Genomic DNA, 18,097 nt, shown 5'->3' with positions numbered 1-18,097 from the left:
ATAATTTGAGATTCCCTGTATAACCTAGGCACAAAATGGCCAGGAATCTCCCAAACCCTTTTGGTCTTTTGACCTTAGGCATTTCACATCTAAGAGAGATGTCCCCACCTGTGTGTCAGTCTTCATTTAAAAAGTGTCTTATAATAGGGTTCAACATCCTCATTTTACAGGTGAGGAAACTAAGGCCCCTTAGAAGGAAGGTGGTCTTCTATATATAACTAGTGTTAAGCTAGTTTGCAGCAGATACACAATTAGAAATCTGTTCTTTCAGTATATGTTTTAAATCAACTGTAACATAAATACAAAAGCAGGGATAGGTCACAGAATTAGAAATCCTGTGATTCCTGATTTAGTAATCCTGCACCTACTTTAACAAGATTAATGTTAAGTTACATTTGTATAGTTCTTTATAATTTATTGTACGTTCTTCTCACATGTATGATTGCACTTAATCCTCATCATGGTCTTTTATCCCAGGTCATGGATGAGGAGACTGGGTCCAGGGCTCACCTAAGGTCACAGAACTGGTCCAGGGAGCGCAGGGGGTGAATTGGTGGGGGAGGCTGAGTTCCGCTCTAGGCACTCTGCTCTGTGTCAAGCCTGAGAACGCTGCTTCTTTCATGTGGTAGCCAAGGCGGGCCAGTCACCCAAGTTCACAGGGTGGCAGAACATCACTCTTGGATTTCAGTCCTGCCACTGGCTCAGGTCACCTCTACAGAAAGACATAAGGAAATACGTACCTTGATTCCCATCCTAGTTGAATATCCTCTTGACATTATTTCTGCATATGCTCAGTCTTCTTAGGAGAACAACCTGTCAGACTGTCAACTTTTTAAACGTGCAAGCATCAGATATCAATGCACTGTTCAGAGCTGTAACACAGGGAGGACTAGCCTAAGTCAAGCTTTTCACTCTAACAAAACAGAATTCATTCGTTTGAAAAGAAAACATCTGGGGAGAGGTGCTTCCAAGCCACGTTTTCTTGACCCCATAGTTGCTTCTCTGAAAACATTGGTGCAGGCAAGCTGAATCAGTCTGATTTACCCTTTTAGATGATCCGTGAAATCGCAGAGAAAGTACTTTTTAGATACATAAAGCTGAATGATGCATTAGTTTGCTAGGGCTGCCATACAAGGACCACATAGTATGCAACTTAAACAATGGACATTTATTTCCTCACAGCTCTGGAGGTTGGAAGTCTGAAGTTAAAGTGTTGGTAGGGTTGTTTTCCTCTGAGGCCTCTCTCCTTGGCTGGGAGGTGCTGTCTTCTCTCTGTGTCTTTGCATGGTCATCCGTCTGTGTGCCTGTGTCCTAATCTCTTCCTATAAGGACACCAGTCATATTAGATTAGGGCCCATGTATATGACTTCACTTTAACTTATTTGCCTCTTTAAAGATCCTGTCTCTAAATACAGTCACGGAGAGAGGCATGGATATATATACACTAACAAACGTAAGGTAGATAGCTAGTGGGAAGCAGCCGCATGGCACAGGGATATCGGTTCGGTGCTTTGTGACCGCCTGGAGGGGTGGGATAGGGAGGTTGGGAGGGAGGGAGACGCAAGAGGGAAGAGATATGGGAACATATGTATATGTATAACTGATTCACTTTGTTATAAAGCAGAAACCCCAATAAAGATGTTAAAATAAATAAATAAATACAGTCACATTCTGAGGTACTGGGGGTTAGGACTTCAACATATAAAATAGAAGGTGACAGGACTCAGCCCATAACAAAGGATGAATGCCTGTCATTCAGTTTCTTCTGTGATGAAGCAGACATGACTGAGGTTTTTTGGAAGTTTCTTTGTTCCCAGTGTGTAACAGAGGTGTCATTTTATCTACTCATGAAATCACTAGATACAACCCAAAAGTTATGAAATCCTAATATCCTAGGAGCCTGGACCAGTTTGAATAGGCTGCAGGAGGCACTTAGCAGCGATGTGGCCTTATGTCCCCCAAGGTCTCTGAGCCTCAGGGTCCTCACCTGTATGCAGTGCAGGGATTACAGCACTGCTTAGCTTCTTCACACTTATTACAGGGATCAGATGAGATAGCAGATGCCTAAGTGCTTTCAGATGAGATAGCAGATGCCTAAGTGCTTTGAGAATATAGAGCGTTTTATGGGATTTTTTAAAAGGCTATAGACTAAACCCTTCCCTCCCAATAATAATAAAAAAATGCATCCACAGTTCTTTTAAGTAGCTTTAGAGACTCTAAATAATTAAAATGTATTATTTTTAATAATCAGTTTTTAAACAAATGATATACCTAATGCTACAAAATTCAAAAACTTTACTTTTTAAAAAAAATCTGTACATTTTTTATTTCATACATTTGTCATGTTTAAGAGAATTTGGCATATTGGAATAGTGAATACAATTTAAAATATCTAGTTACTAATTTACACTTGTGATTTTAAGATGAAAAGTATAAAAATATTTTATCACAACTTATATACTATATTTAAGAGTCTACATTGTTAGAGTTGGTTTTTTTAATCTTTATTGGAGTATGATTGCTCTACAACGTTGTTTTCTGCTGTATAACAAAGTGAATCAGCTATATGTATACATATATCCCCACATCCCCTTCCTCTTGCATCTCCCTCCCACCCTCCCTATCCAACCCCTCTATGTGGTCACAAAGCACTGAGCTGATCTCCCTGTGCAATGCAGCTGCTTCCCACTAGCTATCTATTTTACACTTGGTAGTGTATATACGTCCATGCCACTCTATCACTTCGTCCCAGCTTCCCCTTCCCCCTCCCCTTCCCCATCCTCAAATCCATTCTCTACATCTGCGTCTTTATTCCTGTCCTGCCCCTAGGTTCATTAGAACCACTTTTTTTTTTTTAGATTCCATTTTTATGTAAAAACTTTACTTTTTTAAATAGGTTTTTAAAATTTATGAATAAGTCACTCTGCGACTCCTGTCATCACACAGCTCCTCCCCCAGGATGGAGCCCCAGCACAATTGCTGACTGTTCTGTTGACATGTTCTGTGCATCAGTAAGAACTTGTGCATATGTGGCCTTCCTTGTTTTTAAGTGCAAATGATAGTTGTTCCTTGATTTTTCATTTAAATATCTCAGATTATATTAATACATAGTTACTTCATTGTTTTTAATGGCTAGATAGTATTTATGCTCTCTCCATTCCCTACTCCTCATTTTCCTTTTTTTTTTTTTGGCGGTACGCGGGCCTTTCACTGCTGTGGCCTCTCGCGTTGCGGAGCACAGGCTCCGGACGCGCAGGCTCAGCGGCCATGGCTCACAGGCCCAGCCGCTCCGCGGCATGTGGGATCCTCCCAGACCGGGGCATGAACCCATGTCCCCTGCATCGGCAGGCGGACTCTCTACCACTGCGCCACCAGGGAAGCCCTCATTTTCCCTTCTAATGAACTGTTACAGTTTTATGTTTTCTCCCCCAAAGAAGGAACTCTCACATTCACTTACTACTTGTATTCTTTTTGATAATTTATCACTTTCTGCATTTCATCTTTAATCATTCCTTCCTTCCTTTGGTTTATTTTGTTGTTTCTTCTTACTTCTTGAATACGTTTGTTTTCTTTCTTTTTTATTAATATAAATATTTTAAGGCTGTGAACTTTTCTCTGAATACTGTTCTAGCTATATCCCATAGGTTCTGGTGTGTAGTGCTTTCATCATAGTTAGGTTTTTATTTATAGATTCTGCAATTTTGTTGTCATTTTCTCTTAGGCCTAAGAATTATTTGAGAAAGAGATCTTTAAAATTTCCTGTGGATAGAGGATTTTTTTGTTTGTATGTTTTCTAGTTTACTCATTTCATTGCCTTATGATTAAAAAAAAAAGTCCTCTATACCATTTCCACCCAGAAACAGTGTTTAATAGTATTTTAAGTTCTAGTTTATAGGTAATTTTTTTGTGAATGTTCTTTCGGCATTTAAAAAGATGGACTATTGGCTATTTAAGGTATAGAGTTTAATTTTTAATTATAGTGGTTTTATTAATTATTTAGGTTTTCTCTATTCTTATTTATTTTGGTCCATTTGATGTGACTTGGACCTAGAGAAGTGAATTAGTCTCATACTGTACCAAGTTCCATTTTATAGTTCTTGTAATTTGTTTTGATTAATTTCAGTGCTATAAATTTTCAGTCCCTGGATATTCATGACTTAGGTTTTTCACTATGAATTACATTTTCTACTAAAGTGCCTTTTTTTGTTTTGTTTTGTTTTAAATTTTATTGGAGTATAGTTGATTTACAATGCTGTATTACTTTCAGGGTGCACAGCAAAGTGATTCAGTTATACATATATTCATTCTTTTTCAGATTCTTTTCTCATATAGGTTATCACAGAATATTGAGTAGATTTCCCTGTGCTATTCAGTAGGTCCTTGTTGGTTATCTGTTGGGTTGGCCAAAACGTTCCTTCAGTTTTTTCCGTAAGTCAGCTCTAGTAGTACTTAGTTGTCTTTAACTTCATTCAAAACAATTTTGTTACATTGTATTGTGACAGCTGTCACATCAGCGTGCATTTAAAAAACTTAAAATTGGTGAATTTTTGTGTAGCTATTTTAATATTGAAGATTGAAGAAAAAAGCAACATTTTTGGCATATTATGCTTTATTATTTCAAGAAAGGTAAAAGCGCAATTGAAATGCAGAAAAACATTTGTGCAGTGTATGGAGAAGGTGCTGTGACTGAATGTATCAAAAGTGGTTTGTGAAGTTTCATGCTGGAGATTTCTTGCTAGATGATGCTCCACGGTTGGGTAGACCAGTTTAAGTTGATAGCAATCAAATCAAGACATTAATTGAGAAAAATCAACGTTATACCATGCAGGAGATAGACGACATACTCAAAATATCCAGATCAAGCACTGAAAATCATTTGCACCAGCTTGGTTATGTTAATCGCTTTGATGTTTGGTTTCCACATACATTAAGCACAAAAAACTTTCTTGACCATATTTCCACGTGTAATTCTCTACTGAAACTAATGTAAACGGTCCGTTTTTAAAACAAATTGTGACGGGAGATGAAAAGTGGATACTGTACAGTAATGTGGAACAGAAGAGATTGTAGGGCAGTTGAAATGAACCACCACCAACCACACCAAAGGCACCGGTGGTCTTCATCCAAAGAAGGTGATGTTGTGTATATAGTGGGATTGGAAGGGAGTCTTCTATTATGAGCTCCTTCCAGAAATCCAACGATTAATTCCAGCAAGTTCGGCTGATGCCACAATCTTGGCTCTCTGTTCACCAATGCCAAAAAAAAATACAAAGAGAAATTTTAGCAGAACAAGAAAAAGTAGCTTTTATTCTTTACCAGGCAAAGAGAGGACACAGCAGGCTACCACCTCAAGAACTGTGGCCCCCCCCATCCCTGGGGAATAGGGAAAGGTTTTATAGGCTAAGACTCCATGGTCTGGGGTAGGTGATAAGGCTCAAACTAATGAAGGTCTTGCATTTCCTTCTTCTGCAAATTTATGGCCAAAAGCTGGCATCAGGTGGCTCAGCAACCAGGTCGGGTGTCCCTGAAGTTATCAGCCATAACCTTGTTTTTGAAATGCAGAATGCTACAGGGGAGTGTAGGGGGAGAAGAATGCCAGGTGCAGAGTATAATTCATATGGAGTCAGAGAGTAATTGGCTTTGTTTAGCTTTGTGAAGGACAAGTCTAGCTACAAGTGTGTGTTAGTAGTAACAGCTAAAGACTAACCAAGACTGCTTAACTCTTGCAGGCCTGTTTGGCTGGTATGTGCCTAAGGCCATTTACTCATTTCTGGTTTTGCTGCAACACTGCTCCCAATGAGACCAACTGAAAGCAGCACTTGACGAAAAGCATCTGGAATTAGTCAACAGAAAATGCATAATCTTCCATCAGGATAATGCAAGACTGCATGTTTTTTTGATGACCAGGCAAAAACCATTACAGCTTGGCTGGGAAGTTCTGATTCATCTGCCATATTCACCAGACATTGCATCTTCTGATTTCCATTTATTTCGGTCTTTACAAAATTCTCGTAATGGAGAAAGTTTCAGTTCCCTGGAAGACTATAAAAGGTACCTGGAACAGTTCTTTCCTCAGACAATAAGTTTGGGGAAGATGGAATTATGAAGTTACCTGAAAAAAGGCAGAAAGTAGTGGAACAAAACGGTGAGTAATTTTCAATGAAGTTCTTGGAGAAAATGTCTTATTTTTACTTAAAAACTGAAGGAATTTTTTTGGCCAGCCCAAAATTTTACATATAGAAGTGAGTGTATGTTAATCCCAAGCTCCTGATTTATCCCTCCTCCCCCGACGTTTCCCCTTTGGTAACCAATAGTTTGTTTTCTATGTCTGTGAGTCTATTTATGTATTGTAACTAACTTCATTTGTATTATGTTTTTAAGATTCCACATGTAAGTGATATCACAGGATATTTGTCTTTTTTTGTCTGACTTACTTCACTTAGTATGATAATCTCTAGGTCCACACATGTTGCTGCAGATGGGCATTATTTATTTCTTTTTATGGCTGAGTAATATTCCATTGTGTATATATGCCATGTCTTCTTTATCCATTCATCTGTCAAAGGACATTTAGGTGCTTCCATGTCTTGGCTATTGTAAGTAATGCTGCAATGAACATTAGGGTGTATGTATCCTTTTGAACCATGGTTTTCTCCAAATATATGCCCAGGAATGGGATTCCTGGATAATATAGTAGTTCTATTTTTAGTTTTATAAGGAACTTCCATACTGTTCCCCATAGTGGTTGTACCAATTTACATTCCTACCAATAGGGTAGTAGGGTTCCCTTTCCTCCACACCCTTGCCAGCATTTATTGTTTTAGGCTTTCTGATTATGTCCATTCTGACCAGTGTGAGGTGATACTTCATTGTAGTTTTGATTTGCATTTCTCTGATAATTAGTGATGTTGAGCATCTTTTCACATGCTTTATGGTCATCTGTGTGTCTTCTTTGGAGAAATGTCTATTTAGGTCTTCTACCCACTTTTTGATTGGGTTGTTTGGGTTTTTTTCTTTTTTTGATACTGAGCTATATGAACTGTTTGTATATTTTGGAAATTAATACCTTGTTGGTCATCACATCATTTGCAAATATCTTCTCCCAGTCTGTAGGTTGTCTTTTCATTTTGTTTATTGTTTCCTTTGCTGTACAAAGCTTCTAAGTTTAATTAGGTCCCATTTGCATATTTTTGTTTTTATTTTCATTACTCTAGGGAGTGGATCAAAAAAGACATTTCTGCAATTTATGTCAGAGTTCTGCCTATGTTTTCCTCTAAGAGTTTATAGCCTTACATTTTTTTGTGTGTATGGTGTTTGAGAATGCTCTAATTTCATTCTCTTACATGTAGCTGTCCAGTTTTCCCAGCACCACCGAATTAAAGAGACTGTCTTTTCTCCATTGTACAGTCTTGCCTCCTTTCTCATAGGTTAATTGACAAAACTATAGGTGTGTGGATTTATTTCTAGGCTTTCTATCCTGTTCCATTGATCTATATTTCTGTTTGTGCACCAGTACCATACGGTTTTGATGACTGTAGCTTTGCAGTATAGTCTGAAGTCAGGGAGCGTGATTCCTCCAGCTCCATTTTTCTTTCTCAGGATTGCTTTGGCTATTCAGGGTCTTCTGTGTTTCCATACAAATTTAAAAATTCTTTGGTTCTAGTTCTGTGAAAAGTTATCATTGGTGATTTGATAGGGATTGCACTGAATCTGTAGATTGCCTTGGGTAGTGTAGTCATGTTGACAATATTGATTTTTCCAATCCAGGAACACGGTATATATTTCCATCTGTTTGTGTCACCTTCGATTTCTTTCACCAGTGTCTTATAGTTTTCAGAGTACCAGTCTTTTGTCTCCTTAGGTAGGTTTATTTCTAGGTATTTTATTCTTTTTGATGCAATGATAAATAGGGTTGTTTCCTTAATTTCTCTGATTTTTTGTTAGTATATAGGAATGCAAGACATTTCTGTGTGTTACTTTAGTATCCTGTGTTAAGGAATTCATGGATGAGTTCTAGTAGTTTTCTGGTGGCATCTTTAGAATTTTCTATGTATAGTATTTTGTCATCTGCAAACAGTGCCAGTTTTACTTCTTTCCAATTTGGATTCCTTTTCTTTCTTTTTCTTCTGATTGCCATGGTTAGGACTTCCAAATCTATGTTGAATAAAGGTAAGAGTGGACATCCTTGTCTTGTCCTGATCTTAGAGGGAATGCTTTCAGCTTTTCACCATTGAGTATGTTGTTAGCTGTGGGTTTGTCATATATGGCCTTTATTATGTTAAGGCAGCTTCCCTCTATGCCCACTTTCTGGAGTTTTTATCATAAATGGGTGTTGAATTTTGTCAAAAGCTTTTTCTGCATCTCTAGAGATGATCATATGGTTTTTACTCCTCAGTGTATCACACTTATTGATTTGTGAATACTGAAGAATCGTTGCATCCCTGGGATAAATCCCACTTGATCATGGTGTATGATCCTTTTAATGTGTTGTTGGATTTGGTCTGCTAGTATTTTGTTGAGGATTGTTGCATCAATGTTCATCAGAGATATAGCCTGTAATTTTCTTTTTTTGTGGTATTCTTTGTCTGGTTTTGGAATCAGGGTGATGATGGCCTCATAGAACGAATTTGGGAGTGTTCCTCCCTCTGCAGTTTTTTGGAAGAGTTTCAGAAAGATAGGTGTTAATTCTCTAAATGTTTGATATAATTCTCTTGTGAAGCCATCTTGTCCTGGAGTTTTTGTTTGAAGTTTTAAAATCACTGCTTCAATTTAGTACTTGTGATTGGTCTGTTCATATTTTCTATTTCTTCCTCGTTCAGTCTTGGAAGGTTGTACCTTTCTAAGAATTTGTCCATTTCTTCCAGGTTGTCCATTTTATTGGCATAGAGTTGCTTGTAGTAGTTTCTTATGCTCCTTTGTATTTCTGTGGTGTCAGTTGTAACTTCTTTTTCATTCTAATTTTATTGATTTGAGCCCTCTCCCTTTTTTCTTAATGAGTTTGGCTTAAGGTTTTTCAACTTTCTCTTTTCAAAGAACCAGCTTTTACTTTCATTGGTCTTTTCTGGTTTTCTTCGTCTCTACTTCATTTATTTCTGCTCTGATCTTTCTTTCTTTCTTTCTTTCTACTAATTTGGGTTTTGTTTGTTGTTCTTTCTCTAGTTACTTTAGGTGTAAGGTTAGGTTGTTTATTTGAGGTTTTTCAAATAAACTTCCCTCTTCAAACTGCATTTGCTGCAGCCCATAGGTTTTGGCTTGTGTTTTCATTTTTCTCTAGGTATTTTTTGACTTCCTCTTTGATTTCTTCAGTGATCCATTGGTTGTTTAGTAACATATTGTTTAGCCTCCACGTGTTTGTGTTTTATACATTTTCTTTTCTGTCATTGATTTCTAATCTCATAGTGTTGTGATCAGAAACGATGCTGGATATGATTTCAGTTTTCTTAAATTTACAAAAAATGACAGTTAGATGCCCTGAAGCAGGTGGCAATGCCTTAACCATTTGCATGTTGTCAGGTCCAAGGACCTCTTCCATCCTTGTCAAGGGGAGTGCTAACCTTCTCTTCTTTCATACAACACTCCTTTCATACAACACTCAAGTGCCTTTCTTTGATTCATTTAATGAATCCAACGTGGTTCAAAAGTGAAATTAAGTCCCCAGTTTTCATTTGCCTGATATGTCTTTTTTTTTTTTGCGGTACGCGGGCCTCTCACTGCTGTGGCCTCTTCCGTTGCCTGCCAGCACAGGCTCTGGACGTGCAGGCTCAGCAGCCACGTGGCACATGGGCTTAGTTAGCAACTTAAGTTAGCAACTTAAGTTAGCAACTTAGCCCATGTGCCACAGCCTGCCAGCACAGGCTCCGGACGTGCAGGCTCAGCGGCCACGGCTCACGGGCCCAGCCGCTCCGCGGCACGTGGGATCCTCCCGGACCGGGGCACGAACCCGCATCCCCTGCATCTGCAGGCAGACTCTCAACCACTGCACCACCAGGGAAGCCCGCCTGATATGTCTTTGATTGTCTTTTGATATCAGATTGTAGATGTGTCTCCTGCAATGGCAAGTATTATAGTTAGGTTTAGCTCTGAGATTTAATCTTAGCCCTTAGGGGTATGTTTTATCTTAGTTCTGTTATGCTTTCAGTTTTTTAAAAAACCTTTTATTTTGTAGTCTGTAATTTTTGTTTTTTTGTTCATTATTTTGTGTGTTGCTTTAATTTCTTCCAGGAATACTTTATTTCCTTATTATTGACTTCACATTATAAACCTTTCTCCATTTCTCCATTCTACCAACAAATTTTAGTGTTTAAATGGTTTTTCTTCTACTGTTTACCTTCAAATCTTTAAAAATACTTAAACCTCTATTATTTTACTTACCTGTGTTAAATGATACTTTTTGCATCTCTAGTTGACTAAAGTTTGTTCCGTTTGTTCCTTGTATACTGTTTTTAAGTTTGGGTTGTGAGTCCTTAGTGGGCCTGTGAAATCCATTTAGTCAGTCATGACCAGCATGTTTTAAGAAATTAAATAGAAAAGAATGGAATGGACGAAGAATAGCAATGTACCTTTCCTAGCAATAGTAAATATTTCATTAAATTCCTTTCAGGATAGATGAATATAAATATAGACAGTGAAATCTGTACTGGTACTCAATGTAAATTTAAATGTATTTACTACTGTGGGTGGCAGTACAAATAAAAGTTTGAAAACAAGGCTCTATATCATCTAGTGCATTGGAGTTAGAATCCCTGACTTATTGTAAATATAGTTAACCCTTGAACAGTACAGGTTTGAACTGCACAGGTAACTTGTATTCACCTTTTTAAAAATTTGTACTGCAGTACTACATGATCCACAGTTGGTTCAATCTGTAGATATGGAGGGTGGCTGCAGTGTTATATACAGAGTGTCTAGAGGATCAGCACCCCAACCTCTATGTTGCTCAAGGGTTAACTGTATGAAATATTTACCTGCTGCAGCTCTAATGTGATAAAACTTGATCTTCTTTCCTGGATTCTTAAAGGATTCTTTCTGTATTTTGAAGGTCATTAGTTTTTCCTAGGACATCATGCACTCTTGACCTCTAGATTCAAGTCTTTTATTTCTAAGCATTTGCTTGAATTACATCTTTGAATTTATTTGATTAGACTCTCCTCTTTACAGCAATCTATAATGTATATGTTGCTGTCCTTTGTCTATTTTATAAAGCTATTATCTCCTTAATCGTTTTAAATTTTTCATTAATTTACAGTTATTTGCCTTGCTTTCTCAATCCTATCCTCCATGTCTCATGTTGTTTTTTCAGCAGTGACTAATCTTCATGCTGCCTTTTAGAATGATCATTTCTTTGATGTTTTCATTTTTCTCTTCCATTTCACTTTCAGCCTCTGTCAACTCATGTTTCATCATTGTTGCTGTGCCATGTTTTCCTGTACTCTTGGATGTCCACAGGTTGACTGTTCTACTACATTTTCTTTGAATGTATTGTTATATTTTTTTATAATTTTCATCTTTTCAGTATTTTCTCATCCATCATATGCTCATGTTACTCCTTGTCTTCATTTTTGTTTGTGTATTTTACAGATCCTATACTACTTTTTTATTACTGTTATTCCTACTACTCACCTTTGAATTGAGTTTTTTTTAGACCATATATCTGTGGGATAGTTGTGGCTAGGGCATCATTTGAGACTAAAGGGAATTCTGTGCTTAACACAGAAGTTCCACATGGCCTAGAGAGAAAAAATAAGCAAGTGAGAGAAATCGAGAACACCTATTCATTTAGCCTGTATTCCTCCCTAGCCTGCAGAGATGGGCAGTCAACGGTGCCTGCATTTCAAAATCTCTCTTCTCCTAGGACCTCACCAATCTACATGCTTCAGGCAAAGATATTGATTCTATATGATTCCTCACTGGCATTTGCCCCTTAGTCGGAGAGCTATGATCTGCTACCCTTACGTACCATCTCTGTCATGCCACAGCCCACTGGATCCAGTTGCTTAATGTAGCCTGTCCAGATATTTTGTCACTTGGAATTTCAAATGACTCCTGATTTCGTCAAAGATTGGGCTTATTTTTTATCTCCCAATATCCTTGCTGTTCAGGGTGATTTCTGAAAGGATAAGGAGAAAAAATATTCATTGTTCCATTAAGTTAAAAGCAAAAATTCTTTCTAACTCTCCAGCAGTCTTTAACTTTGGTAATATACCTGCCAGTATGTACACAAAGTTAGACCTTTCAAGATGAGGAGTTTGAGGGTTACTGGGATCGAACTACGGCCATGCAGTTCAGGGAGAATGAACGTATAGTCTTGAGCCAGAATTCTACATATACTGAAGCACTGATTGCTGGCTTTTATCCATGCAGGTGAGCTTTTATTGCTCTGTTGCTCTTAGTAAGATCTAATTCCATGATGGTGGTTTTATTTACAAGCTGGAGTTTAAGTACTAGACTGTTTTAACCTACACTGGAGGAACTACAATGAACCACGCCTGAGAGAAGAAGGGGAAGAGGGCCAAGAAACACACCACTCACTGGTCTTATGTTCTGCTTACCATAAATTGAATATTTTTGGCATTATCTCTTTTAATCTTCACGACCATTCTGAGCTGGAATTATTATCCCTCAGATGGAGAAACTGAGGCAGAAGAACCTAGGTAACTTCTCAAAGTCACAGATTAGAAACAGTAATTTTTTTAACCACTTTTCTGCCACCCAGGTTACCATGTTCACTGAGCTAAATGTGTCTCAACTGGGCTTCTTTTAAGATAAAACTACAAGATTCACAAAAGGCCTCTGAGATGTTCTGTTTTCATCAATCTGACTGATGCTGCTACTTTCCATGGACTAAGGGGCCACGTCTCTTGAGCAGCATCATAATCACAACCAACACTTAGCTCAGCATGTTTTAAACCTGCAGTTTGTGGCCATCACTTAGTTCCTATGAGGTAGGTCATTGTCTCATTTCACAAATGCAGTAGCCCGTGCACAGAAAGCTTAAATGATTTTTCCAGGGTCAGCAGTGGTTCCAGAAGAGAGAAAGAGGTGAGATTGGGCCTCTCCATTCAGGCTCAGCCCATACACAAGGACTCTGCTAACAAGCGTTCAGTCATCTCGACCCTCTTCATAACCCACCCTATGAAAAAGACACCTTCTTTCACTTCTGCTGTCAGCCAGAGTGCAGTCTACACCATGAGAAAGAGAAGGGTCAAATCAAGGCTTTTATACACAGAAAGCTTGTTTTCAGTATTTGGTTTCAATTATTGCAGACCATGAAGCAAAGGCCATTTTGGTTAAAAGGTGCTAGTAATAACATTTTCTGGGCTTCCCTGGTGGCGCAGTGGTTACGAGCCCACCTGCTAATGTAGGGGAGACGGGTTCGAGCCCTGGTCTGGGAAGATCCCACATGCCGCAGAGCAACTAAGCCCATGTGCCACAACTACTGAAGCCCGTGCTCTGCAACAAGAGAAGCCACTGCAATAAGAAAGCCCGCACACTGCAACAAAGAGTAGCCACTGCTCGCGGCAACTAGAGAAAGCCTGTGTGCAGCAACAAAGACCCAACACGGGCAAAAATAAATAAATTAAAAAATTTTTTTCTTTTAAAAAATTACATTGAGAAGAGTTATGGGGAAAGGAACTAGGTGATTTTGGGAGGACCGTCAAGCAGTAGAAAGTTAAAAGTATTTCCATTTGTCTTTTGGCTGTTATTAGTTTCACCAAGAGAGTACATAATAGATAACCACACAAAATATGGCTAGCTTTAAAAAATGGAGGAGAGAGATCATATGCAATTAGCCTCCCCCCAAAGGCCTTATTTTTTTAAATTCTTGCATTATAATGGAAATAGCCTCAGATTTCACCCAGTGGGGTCCACGCATTCTTGGAGAATTTCTTATTTTTCTGCTTAACTTAAGAGACATTTTAATATATAGCATTTCATATTCAGTGCTGTTTGGAGGCGGGTAGCAAGTATGCAAGCAACAAGAGAAAAAGAAAGTACACTTGATATGAAGGTAGGTGTCTCAGTGCTTTTCTATTTCATGTGTGATGTCCATTATCTCTCGTGATAACTTTGTTGACAGCACCCACAAATGTATTTGGTCCCAGGTTTCATAAAATAGATCCATAATCCTATGTTTAGGCAACCCAGATCCTGACACAAGTCAGCCTCAGATAGATGGTACATTTTCTGTTATAAAGAACTCAAAACATTTCACATTCTTCTTTGGGGGAAAAAAATGACATTTGAAGTCCTTTCTCAAAGAAATACATTTTGAGATAACAGCTCACAAACCCTGACATTATTTCATTTTGTTCTGCACATCTGTCAAGGAACTGAGATACACTACAGCTACTAAAAACCGATGATTGTGGAACAGAGAAACTTGACAGCATTTCATTTCCTTTATGTTCTGATTATACATTTAGCAGAAAACCTTTATTTCTTCCAGTTCAGCTAGAAATTGGTAGAATTCAAGAACTCAAAGGCCTGGCAAAGACCTGTCTTATTATTTGGTATCATCTTTCTTTTTCGAAGTTGCTTGGTTGAGTCTTTGTTAAAGCTTTTGATTCTCTTTTCATTCCTGTGACCCATCATCCACAGATCACATTTCTATAGGCCCTATAACTGCTCTGCTGCACAAATTAAATGCCAGCATATTTCATACATATATGCCAGTGTTTCAATGCTTGTCAGTACAAGTTTATAAAATATAGGGATGACAACCTGATATTAACATCCAAATCTGGTGTGCTCACTTTATGTGTGAAAATGAGAAACCCTTTTCAGACTAGATTTCCCAGCCTGTCACCCTGTTTTTAATATATCTCCAGGTTTTGAGTCAGTAAAATGATTCTGCTTATCAATTTAATATAGTGATAAAACATATCTGTGAATCAGAATGATCAGAACTCAAGTGGATCTACAGGTTGTTTGGTATTAAGCTCAGCCCCATTGAGGGTTTTAATGGGGCTACTTCCTCCATAGAATAAATACATCCCTGGTTTTTTAAATTGTGGCTCCAGTAGTGATATGATTGCTTCACATAAAGAAGTGGACCTAGAAATGCATTGCCTTAGGGAGGAGGACTTTAAAACTTTTAAACATGTTGTTTCTGTCTTTTTTCCCCTCAGGTGCACTTCAAAATGACATAGACAGATATTACTCACAGTGACCATGTGGTTATGAACGCTTCCAATGGACAGCCCTCAGCCTTAACAATTTTTAAGTCAGCACCGTGATTCTCCCATGAGGTCAAGTCTATTCCAAAGGTATTTCTCCAATAGTTTTTGCTCTGCATAAGCTACACTGTACTTTCTTTACACCAGCAACAAATACTTACACATACAAGATGTTCGTTTATTTGGATTATTTTCTCCAACTTCACCCAACGATTCTAAGCTCTTACAAAAGGATTATTTTTCTTACCTAAATCAGAGGTACAGGCCACCAATAAAAGCTGTCTCCCAGTTTTTGTGCCTTGACAGACTCCAGAGACAAAGCACATTTTCTAAGGTGCAAGACAAAGCTGTCACAGATGTTTCTTACTATTCCCCAAATTATATACCCCTGGTCCAATTATATCAGGGATTCTATTTAGTTGACGTGTGTGAAGTTGCCATTTTGTCTCACCACTTCCGTTAACAGAACTGGGTTCCATACCCAAAGACCTCTGGTTAAAATAGTAAGAGAAAACTAATAGGAAAAACAAAAAATATACCTTAGTTTAAGTGACATTGTATGAGAAAGAGGCATCCCCTCTCCAGAAAAAAAAAAAATAGATATAGGGTTAAAATACAGAAGGACAATATTATATGTTCTAAAAGAGAAGGGAGAGAAAATATACTTTTTCAAAATAGGAGCCCTTCTAGGGGATTTCATAATGAAGGACAGATGTATGATTGATTGTCTTTTAGACTGAAGATCTTAATTTTTTTTATTGTGGTAAAACATATATAACATAAAATTTGCCATATAACCATTTTTAAGCATACAATTCAGTGTCATTAATCACATTTACAGTGTTGTGCAACCATCAATGTCTGGTTAATTTTGGGTAATTATTTTAGGACTATTCAGTTTGTTATTTCTATAGTCATTTTTGGTACAATTTATTTCTCTAGGAGTGGATCTCCTGTGAGTTTTGAACTTGACTGACATAAACTTATTCACAATATCTTATATGTTTAAACTCTGCAGCACCTATAATTGTGTTTTTTTTTTTTTTTTTTGCTTTTTAAGGCTTGATTGATCCTTTCTGGTTTTTTAAACATTTTCTAGTTCATTATATTATTCTTTCTTTCCTTCAACTTTTCATTTATTTTGAGATTTTTTTCCTCAATTCTTAAACTGGAAACTTATATTAGAAAAAGAATTAAGTTAAAAATTAAGTACATAAAGCATACTTTTGTTTCCTAAGACCCACCTTAGCTGCAACCTACAAGTTTTGGTGCTTAGCACTGATCAATAACCCTAGTATTAGGTAATTTCTAATTTAACTCAATTATATCTTTTACCCATGAGTTATCATAAGTATAATGTCCTCTAAATTTCAAATGCTAATGTACTTTTTCTATTAGATTGAACCATGTGGAACTGCTAACATTCAACCTTTTTTTAACTTATAAAATGGCAGTTTCATATGGTTCAACATAATAGTTTTTTTTTTTTAATAACTTTATTTATTTATTTATTTTTAACTTTGGCTGCGTTGGGTCTTCGTTGCTGCGTGCAGGCTTTCTCTAGTTGCAGAGAGTGGCAGCTCCTCTTGCTGCGGAGCACAGGCTCTAGGTGCGCGCGGGCTTTAGTTGTGGCATGTGAGCTCGTGGACTGCAGAGCGCAGGTTCCATAGCTGTGGCTCACGGGTCTAGTTGCTCCGTGGCATGTGGGATCTTCCCGGACCAGGGCTTGAACCCGTGTCCCCTGCATTGGCAGGCAGATTCTTAACCACTGTGCCACCAGGGAAGTCCCAATAGTTTTCTTTTGTTATTAATAGGTAATTTCATTTTGGTCAGACAACATTAGATTGAGGATTTTAAACCAAAGGTAACCACATTTACCCACAAAGTCCTTGTTTCCACCATTTTGTATTTTACTTGGTGATTCTAAAATGTTATATGTGTAACCAGTAATTTTCAAATAAAAATCCTCCCCAAGTACTAGAATGTTTTCTGATACATGCTGCAAGTTGGTTCTCTGGGATACAGACCCAGATGGAGTTTAGTGTTGGGATGTTTATTAGGGGTGCCCTTGGGACCAATACTTGCAGAAGCGAGAGGGAAGAAACAAGTTAGGGCAGAGGGAGAAATCAAGCTGGAACACTGGCCAATGACTTTAGATGACCCCATGGGGGCTCTGGAATGAAGACGGCCCTTCAGTGTTTCCTGACATGTCCAATGGCCAGGCCCTTATACCTCCACCTTGATGGGTCACTGCATAGAGGCTGCCCCCAGAGGAGCTGATGGCTAAAGACTGCCCACTAGCAGCACATCCAGCAGCTGGGGCAACAAGTCCTTGAAGGGAGGTCTGGACAGTACCTCTCCATGCCCCCCCATGGCATGTGTCACAACTCCAGAGGTAGATAATTAAAATGTACTGTGGCAGAAAACTCTTGGTGACTGACATTTAAGTCAGAATGACTAAGTGATCCTCCTCAATACCCTGTGGTCTAAAAAAAGAGAAGAAGGTCCATGTAGGGGAGATAGCCTCACTCTCTAGGGTCAGCCCAGTTTTCACCTCTTCTAGGAAGCCACCCTTAAGATCCTCATCCTAGGTAACTCATATTTCTGTAATACCCTGACTGCCTCTCACTTGTTAAACTGAACCATACTTGGTTAGTGTCCTGTTGTTGCTATCTTGAAATAATTTCTAAACAATGGACCCCGCTTTTTCCATTTTGTACTGGGACCTTTAAAATATGTAGCCTGCCCTGACTATGAGTATTTGTAGGTGGTCTGTTTTCTCACTGTTAGTTCCCTGGTCACAAGAAAAGAAAGAATGGAGTGCTCATGGAATAGGCAAGTCCAGCCTGTTTATAGTTTAAAGGGGGGATCAGGTCTTGAAATAAACCCACACACTACTCATGGTCAGTTAATCTAGAACA

At 38.2% G+C, this 18,097-nt stretch overlaps 1 protein-coding gene across 1 annotated transcript in view; it reads left to right on the top strand.

Moving 5' to 3' along the window:
- Positions 1 to 15,537, top strand: part of LOC309835743 (ATP-binding cassette sub-family C member 4-like) — a gene marked incomplete at its 5' end in the record, with an annotated part of 121,253 nt that extends 105,716 nt beyond the window's left edge. The window contains 1 exon segment of the mRNA XM_082675358.1: positions 15,150 to 15,537. Coding sequence (XP_082531484.1) covers positions 15,150 to 15,236 — 87 coding nt within the window. The 3' untranslated portion in view covers positions 15,237 to 15,537.
- Between the last annotated feature and the right edge of the window lie 2,560 nt (positions 15,538 to 18,097).

The sequence above is a fragment of the Grampus griseus genome (genome assembly GCF_964374135.1).
Source record: "Grampus griseus genome assembly, chromosome: 18".
Taxonomy (NCBI): Eukaryota; Metazoa; Chordata; class Mammalia; order Artiodactyla; family Delphinidae; genus Grampus; species Grampus griseus.
This window is presented reverse-complemented; position numbering and strand designations above follow the sequence as displayed.